This window comes from Mobula birostris, chromosome 23 (genome assembly GCF_030028105.1).
Source record: "Mobula birostris isolate sMobBir1 chromosome 23, sMobBir1.hap1, whole genome shotgun sequence".
In the NCBI taxonomy this organism is placed as follows: Eukaryota; Metazoa; Chordata; class Chondrichthyes; order Myliobatiformes; family Myliobatidae; genus Mobula; species Mobula birostris.
In genome coordinates, this window is record NC_092392.1 from 13902922 (window position 1) to 13923921 (window position 21000).

Here is a 21000-nt window from a genome sequence, read left to right on the forward strand (position 1 = left end):
GACTCATCTTTGTTTCTTTCTCCAGTCCTGATGAAGGGTCTTGACCTGAAGCATTATCTCTGCTCTTTTCCACAGATGCTGCTTGGCCTGCTGAGTTCCTCCAGCATTTTGTGTGTGAGTTGCTTGCATTCCCAGCATCTGCAGATTTTCTTTTGCTTAACAGTCTTTCTCTGGCTGTTTGGACTTATTGATTAATTACAGGGTACTCCAAGGCAAGACTGGCAATCCTCAGATTTACATATTAATTGTGATTTTTGAATTGAATTGGGAACTGAAATTTTTTTAGCATGGGGAATTTTGATTTTTTTCTAAAGCAATAGACTTCTAAAACATTGCTCATGTTTTTCTTTTGTTTGGAGTTTATGCTAAATGTGCTTTTGCTGATGACCTTCTTGCATCATAAGGTCAGAAGCCATAATGCCATCATAAAATCAGGGATATTCCCTGAGGTTGCCATTATCTAGTTCCACTGCAACTCTCCAGCAAAGAAAAAAGCCCATCATTCCTGCATACAGCAAGACCCAGGTAGCAATTTAGGCATAGGTGTATAAGTGACTAAAGTGCGAAAAATGACCACCTTCAAGAAGAGAGGACTTATTTGCTATCCTTGACATTTACTGTTGAGTCCCTCACTATCATTATTCTGGAGTCACCTGATACTAACCTGGGCCAGCCACACAATCACTGTGACTACAACAACAGTCAGAGGCTGGCAAATAAATCGCATCGTATTACTGAACACCTTGTCATGAACTTCAAGGCACAGGTCAAGAGTATGTCAAGTATTTCCTCCTTGAATGTACAGTATGTTAACAATCTACGTGAAGCTCAACACCATCTACAAAATGCACTGCAGTAGTCCAGCACCTTCCACACCCTCAACTTCTACCATTAGGAAGGACAGCAACAGGTACACACTGATAACACCATGTGCAAGGTTTCTCTCCAAACTGTACACTATCCTGACTTTGAAAGATATTGAATCAGAATCAGGTTTAATATCACTGGCATCTCATAAAATTTGTTGTTTTGTAGCAGCAGTGCAATGCTGTAGATTTTTTTTTTGATCTAGGGATGACTGCGCAAGCATGTGGACATCAAGTTAGACAAGTGTGAAGAGTTTAAAAGGAGACAGCTTTATAGAGCGGGTGTCGGAGGAGCGGGCGATGGAGTAGAGGTAGACAGAGTAGGAAGGCTTTGGCTCAACAGTGCTTCAGCGATAACAGGTCAAAGTGAGTTAGGTTACCTGTGAAGAATAGAAACAGGAAGTATGTCTGTGAGGCCCGTGTTCTGTGCTGCGTGTCAGATGTGGGAAGTCCGGGAGACTCCCAGCCTTCCGGAAGGCCACATCTGCGCCAGGTGCATCAAGCTGCAGCTCCTTAGGGACCGGGTTAGGGAACTGGAGCTGGAGCTCAATGACCTTCGTCTGGTCAGGGACAGTGAGGAGGTGATAGAGAGGAACTATAGGCAAGTAGTCACATCGCGAGACAGATTTGGGTAACAGTCAGGAAAGGGAAGGGCAAGAGTCAGATACGAGAGAGTACCTCTGTGGCTGTCCCTTTAACAATAAATACTCCTGTTTGAGTACTGTTGGGTGGGATGGCCTACTTGGGGGAATGGGGGAAGCAATAGTGGCCGTGCCTCTGGTACAGAGTCTGGTCCTGTGGCTCAGAAGGTTAGGGAAAGGAAGCAGGCAGCAGTAATAGGGGACTCTGTGGTTAGTGGGTCAGACAGGCAATTCTGTGGATGCAGGAAAGAAACACGGTAGTTTGCCTCCTAGGTGCCAGGGTCAGGATGTGACTGATCACGTCCATGATATCCTGAAGTGGGAAGGTGAACAGCCAGAGGTCGTGATACAAATTGGTACCAATGACATAGGCAGTAAAAAGGAGGAGGTCCTGAAAACAGACTATAGAGAGTTAGGAAGGAAGTTGAGAAGCAGGACCTCAAAGGTAGTAATCTCAGGATTACTGCCCATGCCACATGACAGTGTGTATAGGAATAGAGTGAGGTGGAGGATAAATGCGTGTCTGAGGGATTGGAGCAGGGGGCAGGGATTCAGATCACTGGGACCTCTTTTGGGGCAGGCGTGACCTGTACAAAAAGGACGGATTGCACGAATCCGAGGGGGACCAATATCCTGGCAGGGAGGTTTGCAAAGGCTATTGGGGAGAGTTTAAACTTGAATTGCTGGGGGGCTGGGAACCGAACAGAAGAGATGGAGGAAGGGGTGTTTGGCTCACAAATAGAGAAAGCTTGTAGACAGTGTGAGAGGGTAGATTTAGATGTGTCTATTTTAATGCAAGAAGCATCATGAACAAAACGGATGAGCTTAGAGCGTTGATCAGTTCTTGGAGCTATGATATTGTGGCCATTACAGCGACTTGGATGGTACAGGGGCAGGAATGGTTACTTAGAGTGCCAGGCTTTAGATGTTTCAGAAAGAAAGGGTGGGAGGCAAAAGAACTGGGGGCATGGCACTGCTGATCAGAGATAGTGTCATGGCTGCAGAAAAGGGATTGTCTACTGAGTCTTTGTGGATGGAAGTTAGGTACAGGAAGGGGTCAATATCTCTACTGAGTGTTTTTTTATATATAGACCACCCAATAGTAACATGGACATCGAGGAGCAGATATGGAGACAGATTCTGGAAAGGTGTAATTATAACAGGGTGGTCGTGGTGGGAGATTTTAATTTCCCAAATATTGATTGGCATCTCCCTAGAGCAAGAGGTTTAGATGGGGTGGAGTTTGTTAGGTGTGTTCAGGAAGGATTCCTGACACAGTATGTAGATAAACCTACAAGAGGAGAGGCTGTACTTGGTCTGGTATTGGGAAATGAACCTGGTCAGGTGTCAGGTCTCAGTGGGAGAGCATTTTGGAGATAGTGATTACAATTCTATCTCCTTTACCATAGCTTTGGTGAGGGATAGGAACAGACAAGTTAGGAAAGCGTTTAATTGGAGTAAGGGGAAATATGAAGCTATCAGGAACTTGGAAGCATAACGTGGGAACAGATGTTCTCAGGGAATTGTACGGCAGAAATGTGGCCAATGTTCAGGGGATATTTGTGTGGCGTTCTGCATAGGTACGTTCCAGTGAGACAGGGAAAAAATGGTAGGGTACCGGAACCATGGTGTACAAATGCTGTTGAAAATCTAGTCAAGAAGAAAAGAAAAAGTTTACAAAAGATTCAAAAAACTAGGTAACGATAGAGATCTAGAAAATTATAAGGCTAGCAGGAAGGAGCTCAAGTATGAAATTAGGAGAGCCAGAAGGGGCCATGAGAAAGCCTTGGCAAGCAGGATTAAGGAAAACCCCAAGGCATTCTACAGGTGAAAAGCAAGAGGATAAGACATGAGAGAATAGAACCAATCAAGTGTGACAGTGGAAAAGTGTGTATGGAACCGGAGGATGTAGCAGAGATACCTAATGAATACTTTGCTTCAGTATTCACTACGGAAAAGGATCTTGGTGACTGTAGGGCTAGAAGCATAGAAAACCTACAGCACAAACAAGGCCCTTTGGCCCACAAAGCTGTGCTGAACATGTCCTTACCTTAGAAATTACCTATGGTTACCCATAGCCCTCTATTTTTCTGAGGTCTATGTACCTGTCCAGGAGTCTCTTAAAAGACCCTATCGTATTGGAGGGTGGCTAATGTAACCTCACTTTTTAAAAAAGAAGTGAGAGAGAAACCGGGGAATTATAGACCGGTTAGCCTGCCATCGGTGGTGGGGAAAATGCTAGAGTCAGTTATCAAAGATGTGATAACAGCACATTTGGAAAGCGGTGAAATCATCGGACAAAGTCAGCATGGATTTGTGAAAGGAAAATCATGTCTGACGAATCTTATAGAATTTTTTGAGGATGTAACTAGTAGAGTGGATAGGGGAGAACCAGTGGATGTGGTATATTTGGATTTTCAAAAGGCTCTTGACAAGGTCCCACAGGAGATTAGTGTGCAAACTTAAAGCACACGGTATTGGGGGTATAGTATTGATGCGGATAGAGAATTGGTTGGCAGACAGGAAGCAAAGAGTGGGAATAAACGGGACCTTTTCAGAATGGCAGGCGGTGACTAGTGGGGTGCCGCAAGGCTCAGTGCTGGGACTCCAGTTTACAATATATATATAAATGACTTAGACGAGGGAATTAAATGCAGCATCTCCAAGTTTGCAGATGACATGAAGCTGGGCGGCAGTGTTAGCTGTGAGGAGGATGCTAAGAGGATGCAGGGTGACTTGGATAGGTTAAGTGAGTGGGCAAATTCATGGCAGATGCAATTTAATGTAGATAAATGTGAGGTTATCCACTTGGTGGCAAGAACAGGAAAACAGATTATTATCTGAATGGTGGTTGATTAGGAAAAGGGGAGGTGCAACGAGACCTGGGTGTCATTGTACACCAGTCATTGAAAATGGGCATGCAGGTACAGCAGGCGGTGAAAAAGGCGAGCAGTATGCTGGCATTCATAGCAAGAGGATTCATGTACAGGAGCAGGGAGGTTCTACTGCAGTTGTGCAAGGCCTTGGTGAGACCACACCTGGAGTATTGTGTGCAGTTTAGGTCCCCTAATCTGAGGAAAGACATTCTTTCCATAGAGGGAGTACAAAGAAGGTTCACCAGATTGATTCCTGGGATGGCAGGACTTTCATATGAGGAAAGACTAGATTGACTAGGCTTATACTCTCTGGAATTTAGAAGATTGAGGGGGAATCTTATTGAAACGTATAAAATTCTAAAGGGATTGTACAGGCTTGATGCAGGAAGATTGTTCCCGATGTTGGGGAAGTCCAGAACGAGGGGTCACAGTTTAAGGATAAAAGGGAAGCCTTTTAGGACCGAGATGAGGAAAAACTTCTTCACACAGAGAGAGGTGAATCTGTGGAATTCTGTGCCACAGGAAACAGTTGAGGCCAGTTCATTGGCTACATTTAAGAGGGAGTTAGATGTGGCCTTTGTGGCTAAAGGGATCAGGGAGTATGGAGAGAAGGCAGGTACAGGGTTCTGAGTTGGATCATCAGCCATGATCATACTGAATGGTGGTGCAGGTTCGAATGGCCGAATGGCCTACTCCTGCACCTATTTTCTATGTTTCTATATCTGCCTCCACCACCATCGCCGGCAGCCCATTCCATGCGCTCACCACTTTCTGTGTAAAAAAAAACAAACAAACAAACAAACTAACTAACTAACTAACTTACCCCATGACATCTTCTCTGTAGCTACTTCCAAGCACCTTAAAACTGTACCCTCTCGTGCTAGTCATTCCAGCCCTGGAGAAAAGCCTCTGTTTAAAAAAAGTTGCTGAGGGACTTATGATGTTTGACATGTTATAGTGCATTTACTAGGTTTTCCCATTGTTGTGAAAAAATCGATCCTTCTCCATATTGCTCACTGCTTTTTAGTCACATGTTTGAAGAGACCCTCTCTCCTTGAGTCTCCAGAGCATCACTGGAGGACCATGGACCCTACTCTCCCATTCTTCTTTCCCAGGATAGATTTAATTGTAGAACAATTCCCAACATTTCCTCCAGACACAATACATCACTGCTTTGATAGAGATCAACTTGAAGTCTATTCATTTATCTATTGATTTATTCAGTTTTCAGCATGGAGCCATTTATTGCCCATCTCTTTCTCCCCTTGAGAAGGTGATAATAATGGCTGACTTGTAGCGGAGTGAAAAGCTTGAGCATATTGACATTAAGAAAGAGGATGTGCTGAAGCTTTTGGAAAGCATCAAGTTGGGTAAATCTCCAGGACCAGATGAGGTGTACCCCAGGCTACTGTGGGAGGCAAGGGAGGAGATTGCTGATCCTCTGACAATGATCTTTGCATCATCAATGGAGTTGGGAAAGGTTCTGGAGGATTGGATGGTTGCTATGTTGTTCCCTTATTCAAGAAAGGGAGTAGTGATAGCCCAGGAAATGATAGGCCAGTGAGTCTTACTTCATTGGTTGGTAAGTTGATGGAGAAGATCCTGAGAGGCAGGATTTATGAACATTTGGAGAGGCATAATATGATTAGGAATAGTCAGCATGGCTTAGTCAAAGGTAGGTCGTGCCTTACGAGCCTGATTGAATTTTTTGAGGATGTGTCTAACCACATTGATGAAGGTAGAGCAGTAGATGTAGTGTATATGGATTTCAGCAAGGCATTTAATAAGGTACCCCATACAAGGCTTATTGAGAAAGTAAGGAGGCATGGGATCCAAGTAGACCTTGCTTTGTGGATCCAGAACTGGCTTGCCCACAGAAGGCAAAGGGTGGTTGTAGATGGGTCATATTCTGCATGGAGGTCGGTGACCAGTGATGTGCCTCAGTGTTCTGTTCTGGGACCCCTTCTCTTTGTGATGTTTATAAATGACCCGGATGAGGAAGTGGAGGGATGGGTTAGTAAATTTGCTGATAACACAAAGGTTGGGGGTGTTGTGGATAGTGTGGAGGGCTATCAGAGGTTACAGTGGGACATCGATAGGATGCAAAACTGGGCTGAGAAGTGGCGGATGAAGTTCAACCCAGATAAGTGTGAGATGGTTCATTTTGGTGGGTCAAATATGATGGCAGAATATAGTATTAATGGTAAGACTCTTGGCAGTGTGGGGGAATCAGAGGGATCTTGGAGTCCAAGTCTGTAGGACACTCAAAGCTGCTTTGCAGGTTGACCCTGTGGTTAAGAAGGTATATGGTGCATTGGCCTTCATCAACCATGGTATTGAGTTCAAGAGCCGAGAGGTAATGCTACAACTTTATAGGACCCTGGTCAACCCGCACTTGGAGTACTGTGCTCAGTTCTGGTCACCTCACTATAGAAAGGATGTGGAAACTATAGAAAGGGTGCAGAGGAGGTTTACAAGGTTGTTCCCTGGACTGGAGAGCATGCCTTATGAGAATAGGTTGAGTGAACTTGGCCTTTTCTCCTTGGAGCGATGGAGGATGAGAAGTGACCTGATAGTGGTGTATAAGATGATGAAAGGCATTGATTGTGTGGATAGTCGGAGGCTTTTTTCCAAGGCTGGAATGGCTAACATGAGAGGGCACAGTTTTAAGGTGCTTGGAAGTTGGTACAGAGGAGATGTCGAGTTTAAGTTTTTTACCCAGAGAGTGGTGAGTGTGTGGAATGGGCTGCCGGCAACGTTGGTGGAGGTGGATACAATAGGGTCTTTTAAGAGACTCCTGGATAGGTACATGGAGCTTAAAAAAATAGAGGGCTATGGGTAACCCTAGGTAATTTCTGAGTACATGTTTGGCACAGCATTGTGGGCTGAAGGGCCTGTATTCTGCTGTAGATTTTCTATCTTTCTATAATAATTAAAACTATAAATTACAATGAGAATATATTTGAAAAAAAGAGGAAATTAAATTAATGCAGAAAAGAGAGGAAAAATACTGAGGTAGTGTTTATGGGTCCATTTTCCATTCAGAAATTTGATCATGGAGGAGATGAAGCTTTTCCTGAAACATTGAGCCTTCAGGCTCCTGTACCATCTCCTTGATAGTAGCAATTAGAAGAGGGCACATTGCCGGCCTTCCATTGCCACTTGATCTAAACACTGGCCCCTTGCCCAACAGCATTGTGGGAGCACCTTCACCAAAAGAATTAAATAATAATAATAAGTACTTTATTGATCCTGAGTGGGAATTGCTTTTGTTGCAGCAGCAACATTTAAAAACACACTTAGCAGCGTGCAGACTTTATTAATAATGTACAGAATAATAATATACACAATAATGCACTAATGTGCGATAATAATGTACGAAATAATTAAGCAGAGACTATTGCACTGTGTGTGTGTTCTCCTGTCGCACAGAGATAAACTGCTGTATATGTTTATTGCTTTTGGTAGGAAAGAATTTCTGTAAGAACTCTTATGACAGGGAAGCTGTATGAGTCTGTTTGGAAAAGTGCTCTGCCGCTTATTCAGTAGGTTATGGAGAGGATGTCTGAGATTGTCCAAAGTGAATAATAGTTTGTTTAGTGACCTCCCCTCCACCACTAACTGAAGAGTCCAGATCGTAGCCAAGGACAGATCCTGCCTTGATGAGTTTATTTCGTCTTTTTGCATCACCAGCAACTATGCTGCTGCTCCATCATAAAGCAGCAAAGAAGACTGCAGTCGCTACAATAGACTGGTTTAAAAAAAAAATCTCCAACATCCTGTTACACACATTGAAACCATATGAAACCGAGTCTGATCATCCCCTTCTTGTAAATAGCCATGGTGTTGGTTTTCCGGTTAAGTCTGTTGTCATTCTACAGTCATTCTGTAAGGTAGCTCATTGCCTTTCTTCCTTACTTGTCCTCAAATGAGTGGCCATAAATGCTGCTCTTTCCATTGACAGCCAGGTCCTATAAATGAAATTAAAAATGTTGCACTTCCAATTAACTTTGGCTACCATGGCGCATGGCCAAGTGGTTAGGACGATGGGCTTATGATCTGAAGGTCATGGGTTCGAGTCTCAGCCAAGGCAGCGTGTTGTGCCTTTGAGCAAGGCACTTAACCACACGCTGCTCCAGTCCACCCAGCTGAAAATGGCAAATGCTGGGGTTAACCTCGCGATAGACTGGCGTCCTATCTGGGTGGGGGGGGGGGGGTCTTGTACTCTCAGTCGCTTCACGCCACAGAAACTGGCATAAGCACCAGCCTGATGGGCCACAAGGCTTGGGACAGACTTTAACTTTTTTAACTACACATTTAGTGACTGACACAAGGTGAAGCTTATGTGCTTCACTGGTTTCGAAAGGTATTCTAAACTTGTTAAATACCATTTATACAGATTTTCAAAATTATTAAGATGCAAACAACTATTATCTCTCTGGCGCCTACTAGTTCATACTTTTTGTGTAATAAGGTATTTTTTTTTTACTTATTTTGCTTTGAGATTCTCGGTCTTTGGAGAAGATGCTTGTATTTAGTTTGTTACTTCCTCCCCCCACCCCCCATCCAGACAACCTCCTTTGAGGCTTTTTATGTTTAAGTTCAAATGTATTGTTATTCAGCCATAGACATGTATAGAGTTAAATGAAATATTGTGCCACAGGGGCAACATTTCCTCATTTTTTTTACAGCGATGCAGACCAACTATCGCTCTAAGCAGGAAAACCGCATGGCACTTTCAATTAATTACTTTTATAATATGCATCTATGAATATTGAGAATGAAAATTGAAAAATCACATACTTTGGTTTTATTTATTAATTGAAGGGTATAATAAAATACAGTACAACAAAGAAAATCTTTCACATTTCATAAACTTCATCTCATCTGTCTTTATAACAAGTTCATTGCCTGTAAACACTGTTCAGATTAATTTCGTATCCAGATAAAAGATACATTATAATCCTCATTAGATCATCCAAATGTTCCACTGCTAGTTGGTTTATGAATTTACATTAGATTGAATTCATAAGACTGAATCCATATTCACAGTTAGCACTAGAAGCTTGAAATGTTCCAACAAAGTCAACAAGAATTGACAGTTATTCATGTTCTTTGTTTCTATACCCCAAAACAAAAAACAGTTGAAAGGAAAACAAGGGAGCCGAGAGATGTGTCTTAGTCCATTCTTGCTTTAAGTGAGGCATGCACGTATCACGTGGTTGCGTGATGTATGCCATCTACATATTTGTAGAGATAACCCGCAATACATTATGTGAACAACATTGAATGCTTAATTAAACAATACATTTACAATATTACTCAAATATCACTGAAATATTAAATACAGAACACTCTAAAACAATCTCTTTTCCAAATTCAAAATCAGTTACATTTGCAGCAGCAACGGGGTCAAAAGCTTGCTATTCTTCTAACTCATTGTCAGGAAATCTATTATCCAAGTGATTACACAGGACTGAAGAAGGGTCTCGGCCCAAAACATCGACTGTTTATTCATTTCCATATATGCTACCTGACTTGTCGAGTTCTTTCAACATTTTATGTGTGTTGTTTTGAATTACCAGCATCTGCAGACTTTCTCGTGTTTATGATTTGAAACAGCAGTTTATTTGATACCTTAAAGGACCTTCCTATTAGGAACAATGTAGGTCTTGTTTTATTGTCAAAACCACATTTTTAAAGTCTTTTTGGACAATTTCACAGTGCTCTGCAATAATAAAATTAAATATGACATCTATTTTTGAGGTTAATGTGTTTCTTTGTATATGATGCAGACAAATGAAAATATAGCAAAAAATAATAACTGTAAAAGTGTGATTGCATAGGCAATGTATCTTTATGTATCTTTTTCATGTCTAAGAGTTTACTTTAAAGTTCCTTTGGTATTTAAATTTTATTGAAATTAAGATCATAAACTGGCATTGATTTTTGCAATGTATTTGATTCTAATGGGAGTATAGTAGGGTTACAGATATAAAACTAACAGCTATTTCAAGCAGTTTTACCTCTAATTGTATTGCATTTGATCTTCTGTTTATTTATGGATATTTAGATTGTTTTGTGAACTTAATACCCTAAGAATTTATGAAGTAAGTTTCTATATTAGAAGAATAATATTTATGCAATTTTCCAAGTATAAATTAATATGTGGCTAAATAAATTATATTTACAATATGTTTAAGTATAACAGATGATATTCTGTTTGTTTTAATGTTCCCAGGTACGAGAAAGTGATCCCAATGATCCAAATAAGGACATGGTGGTACAATTAATTGATGATTTCAAACTTTCGGGCATGAATGGAATACGTATCCTTTTGTGATTTACTTTTTGTGGTTCAAAATATATAGCATCCTTGTAAAGGTCCTTCAGAAATCTTTTGAGTTAAATATAGGGTTACTATATTTGTACATTCTGTTAAATTGTCATGTATAAACTTGCCTTAAAAGTTCTGTTATAATCAAGACAAAACATTAGATAGAATATTTTGAATTGTGTACCATTCCCCCACAAAAAGCCTTTGTCTATGGCTGTTGATGGTATGTTTGAAGGGTCAATTATAAAATTCTTATTTTATAGTTTTAAAAAGATGTACAGTATAGAAACAGACCCTTCAGCCTACAGTGTTTATCCCATCCTGCATGCCCAGCTATAGTACTTCCACATGGCTGCATTAGTTCCATTTTCCTTCAGGTATTTCTCATTCAAGTATTGGTCCAGATGATTCTTGAACATTAATATTGTTCATGCTTCCTACCCATCCTCTGCAGCTCAATGCAGATACCAACTAGTCTTTGTATGAAAAAATTACTGCTTTAAATTTTCTCTCACCTGAAGTCTATGCTTTAGATAATTCTGCCATGGGAAATCTTCACTGGCTATCTACTTTATGTATACCTCTTATAATTTTATATTCCTATATCTTGTCATCTCTCAGCCTCCTTCACTCAAGGGAAACAGGCCCAGCCTATCCAATCAAGACCTCCAATCCAGGCAATATCTTGTGAACCTGCACCTTCTTGAGTGTAATCTCATCTTTCCTACCATGTGGCCTAACCAACATTTTATACAACTGTAGCGTGATGCTTCAATTCTTTGACTCAGTACCTTGACTGATGAAGACAAGTATCTTATCTACCTGTGTTGCCACCTTGGGGGAACTATGTACTTCATCAACAGTCTGCAGAGACTCGCATTTAGTCTTTACGATGTCCTCTGGTTTAACTTCCCAAAATGCATCACTTAGTACTTATCAGAATTAAATTCCATCTGCCATTCCCTTGCCCACTATTCTAGTTGATCAGCATCCTTTTGTAACCATAGACAATCTTCTTCACTATCTACTGCTAGTGATGCCATCTGTATTTGCTTTTAGATTATTAATATGTATATCAAACAATAAAGGACCTAGCATAGATCCCTGTGGCACATCATTGGTTATAGGCCTCCAACCTACAAAACAACCCTCTTGCCCTGAATTCCATGTGTTTTAACCTTCTGGATCAGTCTACTGTGTGAAACCTTGTCAAAGACCTTGCCAAGATCCATGTAGGTAGTGTTTACTGCCCTACCTCATGACTGCAATTAGTTACCTCTTCAAAGAAAAGATCAGTTGGATTTTGAGGCATGATTCCCCCCGCACAAAGCCATGCTGACTGACCCCATTCAGTCCTTGCCTTTTCAATGTGAATAAATTCCCTCAATCCTTTACAATGATTTCCTCACCATTAATATAAGGCTCCCTTGGCTTATCTCTGTTGCCCTTTTTAATTAAAGGGTACGGCATTAGTTTTCTCCAGTCTCCCAGTACCTCACCTATAGCTAACAAAGATATAGAAATCTTTGCCAAGGTAGGAACAATCTCCTGCATTGTTACACACAACATCCTAGAGCATACCAGATCAGGCCTCAGGGATTTATCCACCTTTTTGCCTTTCAAAACCACCAACACCTCCTCCTCTATAATATTATATGTTCCAGGTTATCACTCTTCCCTCTCCTCAACTTGATAACTTCAATTGCCTTCGCCACACTAATTACAGACAAGAAATATTCTGCAATACCCATGTTTCCATACATAGATTACCACACTGATCTTTAATGAGAATTACTCTCATCCCAGCTACTATTTTACCCTTAGTATATTTATAGAATCTTGTAGGACTCTCCTTTTTCTGATCTGTGAGGAGTACCTTATCGGCCCATTTTACCCTCCTAATTCCCCTTTTAATGTATTTCTACATCCCTTGCGCTCCTCCAGTTGATTTCAGCTGGCTATACCTGACATATGTTTTCTTCTTTTTCCTGATAAAACTCTTCATATTCTTCATCAGTCCTGGTTACCTAATCTTGCAGGCCTTGCCCTTCACTTGAAAGAGAACAAACTGGCGCTGACTCTTCATGTCTTAGTTTTCAAACCCTCCCACTTGGTAGCAATCCCTTTACCTGCAAACTCAGAAAATCTGTGAATTCCTCTCTGATGCTATTGAAATTTGCCTTCCAATTGCCAATTTATGATATGAATTTGGGACAAGTCCTTTTTTTACCCTAACTGTCTTGATACTAATAGAATTGTAGTCATTGGTCCTAAAGAGTTTACCCGTTAACGCATCACCCTCTTGGTGAGCTTTATTTTCTAAGATGAGATTGAGTGTAACTCATTCTCTGTTGAGACCATATATATATTGTTTCACAAAACTTCTGGACGCACTTTAACTATCTCATCTAATTCCCTAGTGATCCCAGTCAATATCAGGGAAGTTTAAATCACTGCCTAGTACAAACTACTATTCCTACAACTGTCTTTAATCTTCATATATATTTACCACTCAAATTCCCGCTGTCTATTTAGGGGGTGGTGGCAACCCCATATGTCCTTGCTAAGTATTCCCCCCACGAATATCAGGTTGTATTCTGGTTAATTTTGACATTTCAACATCCTTAATTATTATGTATGTTATATATGAAACCCTTTTTTCCGGCGTCTCTAGAGATGCAGCTCGTTAGCTCCTCGCTATAGCTGCCTGTACCTGACCTAACAGCCACTGGACACAGTGGTGAGAAAACCACCTTTCTCAAACTCCATACATCCAAGATCAGTATGACTTGGGTCCCACCAAAACTGGGAAGTTGGGATTTCTCGACTACCGAAACTCCAGTCTGTATTACAGTGGATTCTGGTTATTTGGGACACATCAGGACCAGTACACTTTGGCCCAATTAAGCGGCTGTCACATTTAGCTGATGCTTCATGGAAATAGTTAAAAAGATATAAAAAGCCAAATTACCATTTAACTGAGTAACAAGTTATATATTTAAATGAAATACAGAACAAATTGGAACACTATCAATACAATGATAGAACAATGAAACTGTATTAGTTCCTAATAGTTATCGATGGAGGAATTCATCGTGTACACTATGCTGCCGTATTCTTTTGATTGACTGTAAATGAACAAAATCACTGCAGATACATAGTGCAGATGGACTGCTTTCATGTAATGCTTTGGATGACTGCATTCTCCATATCTTAATGTCATGGTAACATTCAAGATGATTGTTGAAACCTTCAGATTCTTTGTTCTAAACTTGTCAAAGTATTGAAATCGTTTCATTTTCAGTCCCGGCCATTTCTGGCATCCCTAAGCCTGAATGCTTGAAACCAGTGGTCCTCAACCTCCAGGCCGTGGACCGATACAATGCTGCGAAGCATGCAGGGGTGCAGCGGTGGCCGGAACACACCCAGCACATCCTTAAGAGAAAAGCCGAAATAAACAAGCTAATTAAATAGGTGTTGCCTGGCACGTAAATGTCGGCCCAGATCAGAGGCGATTGCCGATTGTGTCGCCTCTGATCTGGGCTGACATTTTCGTGCTGGGCGACACCTAATTAATTAACTTGTTTATTTCGGCTTTTTTCTTATAGATGTGCTGGGTGAGTTCCGGCCACTGCTGCATTCTTTGTGGCAATGTAACGGTCGCGGCCCGGAGGTTGGGGACCACTGCTTGAAACTACCATGAGCAAAACAATTCTGGATTGTCTTGCTGCTTATTTCTTGCCAACTGTCAGTGACAAAAATCACTGCTTTTTTAAACTCAAGCACATGCAACTAATACTGTTTAAAAAATGTTTGCTCTGAGCACAGTGTAGTGTTTGGCAACATGTGCATGTGACTGACACTAGTTAGAAACTGTTTTGCAACAGTCTTCTTGCCCAATTAAATGACTTAGAATCCCAAATAAATGAAGGAAATCCTGGCTATATTCTCAACATGTTTTTGTTTTTTAAGAGTCCTAAATAAGCAGCTGCCCCAGTTAACTGATGGCCCACTTAACCGGAATCCACGGTGTTGGAAATATTTAGAAGACTATGGTTTTGAGTTTGTGCTAATGTATGGCATATATTTGGAAGTGGGAATAATGTAATTGTAGAGTTATCAAATGGTACAATATTTCTGAGACAAGTTCAATACACAAGTGTATTTAATTTTTTAAAAATTCATGTGCCACACCATAAAGAGAGTTAAAATTATTGAATAAGTGGGGATGTGCAGTTCAGACAGAAATGTAGTATCTATTCTGTATTTGCTTTGCTTATTTGTCTGAATATAATGCACCTTCATGTTACTGAGGGGTTGCATTCCAAGAAAACTGAACTGTGATTTTATTTTTTTTTGTAACTTCAATCCTTTTTTCCAATCAAACTCATGTTCTAACTGGAAATCTGTTCCTGCAGGAAGTCTTTCTCTCAACAGTAAAGTTCCCATGGGTACCCAGTGTTTAGGCAAGGGAATTCTGATTGAATTGTAGGGAGAAGAGAAAGGACTGTTTTAATTAGCCAGAAGTGAATTTTAATTTGGCCATAATTTGATCAAGTATTAGTAGAAGAGATTGCCTGTAAACTTTCAAAGCAAATCCTTTAAGTGCCATCCCACTGTAAACTAGCAACCTACAAGTATTGTTCCTGGTTAACTAGTTAGTAAACAACCTTCTACCATCACCCCTGCAGTTTACCACCAAGCAATCATCATACACCTATCTACACTGATCCTATTTAACAGCACTCAGACCAAACATTTTATGCCTTGGCATTTCAAATGCTCATCTATATATTACTTAAATGTTGTGAGAGTACCATTTCCACCACCCTTGTAGTGTTTTTCATATTTCAACTTCCCTCTGAGTAAAAAAAAACTCCCAAGTACCCCATGCCTCACAGCCCTTACCAAAATCCTGTAGCCTCTGGTTATAGACATCCCTGTTAAGTGGACAAGTTTTTCCATGTTTTTAGTCTGTATATGCCTTTCCTTATTTTATGTACCTCAGTCAGATTCCCCTTCTCTGTTCCAGTCCATCCAGCTTCTACACATTCCTGAAGCATTCTATCCCAAAATATCCCGGTCATTCCCATTGTACCCTATCCAGTGATCAGAACTGAATGGAGTGTGCCCTAATTGATGTATAAAATTGTTATATAATGACCTTGTAGTACTCAAAGCCCTGGCTAATAAAGGCAAATATTCCTTGTGTCATATTAAATATTGTATCTAGTAGTTCTGCTGCCTTCTGGAATACTTGAACATATATCCCAGGCCCCTCTTTTCTACTAATCATTATGTATATCGATGCTTAGTAGAACTACCAAAATGAATCACCTCACACCCTTGCATGATTAAATTCCATCTGCCATTTTCCTCCCTATCCTATCAAGTCATCAATATAATTTTGTAGATGATGATGATCTTCCTCACAGTTAACAGCACCAATTTGTGTATCATTTCAGAACTTAGTAATTACACTGTTAACATTCAAATCCAGATTACTAAAGTATACACAAAGGGGTCTCCGCACTGATCCTCTTATAGCACCACTAGTCACAGGCTTCAGGTCACAAAAGGCAATCCTTGTCCATCATCCTCAGCTTCCAATCAAGAGTGAATTTCAGATCCAGTTTGCCAAATTGGCTTTGATCCCATGGGCTTTAACTTTTTGGACCAGTGTCCCATGTGGGCCTTGTCAAAGGCCTTCCTGGCGTTCATGTGGACTACAACTCCATTACCCTCACTACACACTTGGTTATCTCCCTTTAAAAAGTCAATGAAATTAATCAGGTAGGATCCTTACCATAATAAAGTCGCATTGACTATCCTTGATTCGTCCCTGCTGCTCTAAATACAGCTTAATCTTAATCCTCAGAATTATCACAATTTATTTCCACTGCCCTTCTTGAATAGAATTCCACATTTATTGCCCTCTTGACACCTCACCTGTACCTACAAAAATTTAGAAATCTAAGAAATTGTAGTTTTTACAGATTTGTTACAGTCATAATTTTTTAAGGTAATACTTACCTTGCCTCCCATAGCAGCCTTACAGACATCTCATCGTAAAGGGTAATTGTCTATCTATAAGTCTTTTCAAGCATATTACAGAGAGATGGAAAGGATTTGGTCATTAAGTGATTTGAGATAAGAATTTTAAATTAAAAATCTTGATAGATTGAGTGCCAGTGCAGGTACAGTGCCTATCAAAAGTATTCATCCCCCTTGGAAGTCTTCATGTTCTATGGTTCTATGTTTTATTGTTTTATAACATTGAATTTGATTTGGCTTTTTTAACATGGATCAACAGAAAAAGATACTTTCATGTCAAAGTGAAATCAGATCTCCATAAAGAGATCCAAATTAATTACAAATATAAAACGCAAAATAATTGATTGGATAAGTATTCACCCCCTTCAAGTCAGTATTTAGCAGGTGCACCTTTGGCAGCAATTACAGCCTTGAGTCTGCATGGATAAGTCTCTATCAGTTTTGCACATCTGGACACTGCAGTTTTTCCCCATTCTTTGTTACAAAACTGCTCAAGCTCTGTCAGATTGTGTGGAGATCATGAGGGAACAGCCACAAATTCTCAGTTGAATGGAGGTCTGGACTCTGACTTGGCTACTCCAGGAAATTAACTTTGTTGTTCTTAAGCCATTCCTGTGTAGCTTTGGTTTTATGCTTGGGGTCATTGTCTTGCTGCAAAACAAAATCTCTCCCAAGTTGCAGTTCTCTTGCAAACCGCATCAGGTTTTCCTCCAGGAGTTCCCTGTATTTTGCTGCATTCATTTTATCCTCAAGCTTTCCATGTCCCATTGCATTGAAGCATCTCCAAAGCGTGATATAGCCACCACCATGCTTCAAGGTAGAGGTAGTGCGTTTTTGATGATGTGTGGTGTTTGGCTTGTATGAAACATAGCTTTTAGTGTGATAGCCAAAAAGCTCAATTTTGGTTCCATCAGACCATTGAACCTTGTTCCAGCTGACAGAATTCTGTCACATGCCTTCTGGCAAACTAGCTGAGATTTCACATGAGTTTTTTTTCAACAGTGGCTTTCTCTTTGCTACTCTCCCATAAAGCTGCGACTGGTGAAGCACTGAGGCAGCAGTTGTTCCCTGCGCAGTCTCTCCCATCTCAGCCACTGAAGCTTGTAACTCCTCCAGAGATGTCATAGATCTTTTGGTGGCCTCCCTCACAAGTACCCTCTTTTCAGGGTCACTCAGTTTTTGAGGACGGCTTGATCTCGGCAGATTTACAGCTGTTCTTTCCATTTTTTTGATGATTGACTTAGCTGTACTCCAAGGGATATTCAGTGACCTAGAAATTTTCTTGTATCCATCTCTGACCTGTGCATTTCAACATCCTTTTTGCAGAGGTGCTTGGAGTTTTCTTTTATCTTCATGGTGTAGTTTTTGCCAGGACACTGACTCGCCTGCAGTTGAACCTTCCAGGTATAGGTGTGTTTTTACTACAAACAATTGAAACACCTTGACTGCAGACGGGTCTCCAATAATAGATCTCCATTTAACTAATTATGTGACTTCTAAAACCGATTGGCTGCACCGGTGATGATTTGGTATGTCATATTAAAGGTGGGGGGAGGTGAATACCTGTGCAAACAGTTATTTTGTTTTATATTTGTAATTAATTTGGATCACTTTGTAGAAAGTTGTTTTCACTTTGAATCTTTTTCTGTTGATTGGTGTCAAGAAAGCCAAATTAGATCCATAGTGATTCAATGTTTGTAAAATAATAAAACATGAGAACTTCCAAGGGGAGTGAATACTTTTGATAGGCACTGTATGTACCACAGAGGCAACAGATGAGGGGTATTTGGTGGAGAACATGTCTGAGCAGTAGAGTTTGTAATTTTTCCGAGATCAATATTGTCATTGTGAGTACTGGTTGCTTCCTCATATTAATGAGAAATAGGATCAGCAGTAACTGTAGAATTAATGTACGGTATAACCAGGCATAGAAAATAATTAGATCGGAGTAATTTCCTCCTTAACTACATTACAGATGTCTGTATGGTATTTGAAGTGCTGGGTCATCATCTTTTGAAATGGATCATCAAATCCAATTACCAGGGACTTCCTATTCTTTGTGTGAAAAGTATTATTCGACAGGTAGGGCAGCAAAATGTCAACCAGAACAATGGACAGTCATTTCTGTGGTGCTCTTGATAATTCAATTTATTCAGCTTTTACTGATTTATCAGACCAGAAATTTATGTTGAACATTTTTTTTTTTGCAAACACGCCTTGAACCTGTGACAATTCTTTGGAGAGAAAAAGAGAGTAATTTCAGTAATTGTTCACAAAAGTTGAATGTATTTGGATGCTTAATTATTTAAAAGTAGTCATTTTGTTGACAGATCTTACACTGCTGTATAAAAATAAATATAAATATACATTTATATTTTGCTTTGCATTTTATAATTTGCCATAAATCTGAAAGCACATCTTGTAGTTTTATAAGTGAAGCACATCTAATTTTTAAATCAATTCATTTCTACCTCCAAACCAGGAGGCTTATAAATAAGTTTGAAAGTATATGTAATCAAAATGTTTTCTATTTTTAACATTTCATAAAATTTTCTGCTCTAATATTAATTTTGTTGAGACAACAAAGAGCTGCATTTGATGGAATCTTCCCTTGTCAGATCACTCCCTGATATTTCAGTTTCATTGCTGCAAAGTCATCTGACTGACCTGTGTCAGCTTCTGATTGTAGTATTGCTTTATGGCTCTCCATACAGTAACATTTCTAAATGATTATTGTCTGGGGGCATTAATATCAACCGTTATGAAATACTTTGAGTGGCCAGTTATGGAGTGCTTTAAAGCCTTTATCCCAGCCTTATTGGACCCTTTCCAGTTTGCTTATTGCTTGAATCGTGCCACTGAAGACGCAGTAGCCTCCGCCCTCCTCTCTGTCCTGTGCCACCTGGAAAATGGGTCTCATATGCCAGACTGCTGTTTATAGACTTCAGTTTGGCATTTAACACCATCATACCCCAGAAACTGGTGGGGAAACTGTCCTTGCTGGGTCTCAAACTTCCCTCTGTAACGCAATCCTGAACTACTTAACAGAAAGACCCCAATCAGTCCATGTGGGCAGCAACATCCCTAGTCCCATTACGCTGAGCCCTGCGCTCCCCAGGACCGTGTGTTCTGCCCCTGCTGTTCACACTGCTGGTGCATGACTGTGTCGCAGCTTTCAGCTGGAACTGTTCATCAAGCTTGCAGATGGCACAACAATGGTTGGCCTCAGCAACGACGATGAGACGGAGTACAGTGAGGAAGTGGAGCAGCTGGCGGACTGGTGTGAGAAGAACAACCTATGTCTGAATGTGGAGAAGACCAAGGAAATGATTGTGGACTTTAGGAGGGTGCACATGAACCATCTCTCTCTACACATACATGTCTCCTCTGTAGAGAGAGATAAGTACATCAAGTTCCTGGAAGTTCACATCATGGATGATCTCACCTGGTCCATCAATGTCACCTCACTGAACAAGAAGCCACAACTGTGCCACCACTTTCTAAGGAGATTGAGACAACTGAGTCTACCACCCCCCCACTCCAAATTTTGGAACACAATTGAGAGCGTACTGACAAGCTGCATCTCCATCTGGTATGGGAGCAACTAAACATCGGAACGGAAGTTCCTACAGTGAGAGCACTGAGAGGATCATAGGGGTATCGTTACTGTCCATCAGAGACATTTATCAGGAGCGCTTCATGCACAGGGCCCTTAGTATTATCAAGGATCCCACCCAACCATCCAGCATCCTCTTTGACATCAGGTGGGGAGACTCCGACAAATGAAGACAAGAACGGTCAGGATGGGAAACAATCTCTTCCCTTGGGCGATTAGGCTTCTGAACTCGCTGACACACTGTATTTGAAGTGTCACTGGTTAATTTGTTTGGTAACCTACAGTATTTAATTTATGCACTCTGCTTTGTTTAGGTGTAATTCCTTCAATTTGATTCTTACTTTCCTAAGTTATTGTGCTTTTTTTTTTTAAAAAAAAGGGATCCAGTGCTTTCCCAGAGTATACAACAAATAAATTCTTCTCGGCTTCCAGCTGGGTACATGTATCTATTTTAACCATTTCAATGACAAACTTTGCCATCTTCATCAGGAATGATGCCTACGCATGTCCAGTGGTATTTGTACCATGTCGCCCGTTCCTTCTCATTGGTTAGCTCTCGTCCAATCAGGTTTCCACTGTCCTACCTTGTTTACATTCGAACTCCAATTCT

General features: G+C 40.6%; 1 protein-coding gene across 13 annotated transcripts in view; it reads left to right on the top strand.

Moving 5' to 3' along the window:
- Window positions 1-21000, top strand: part of srpk2 (SRSF protein kinase 2) — a 233143-nt gene that overhangs the window by 140364 nt on the left and 71779 nt on the right. For all 13 annotated transcript variants that reach the window (XM_072240919.1, XM_072240924.1, XM_072240922.1 and 10 more), the window contains 2 exons: window positions 10625-10712; window positions 18750-18856. In XM_072240919.1, the coding sequence (XP_072097020.1) occupies window positions 10625-10712; window positions 18750-18856 (195 nt within the window). The remainder of the gene's footprint in view (window positions 1-10624; window positions 10713-18749; window positions 18857-21000) is intronic.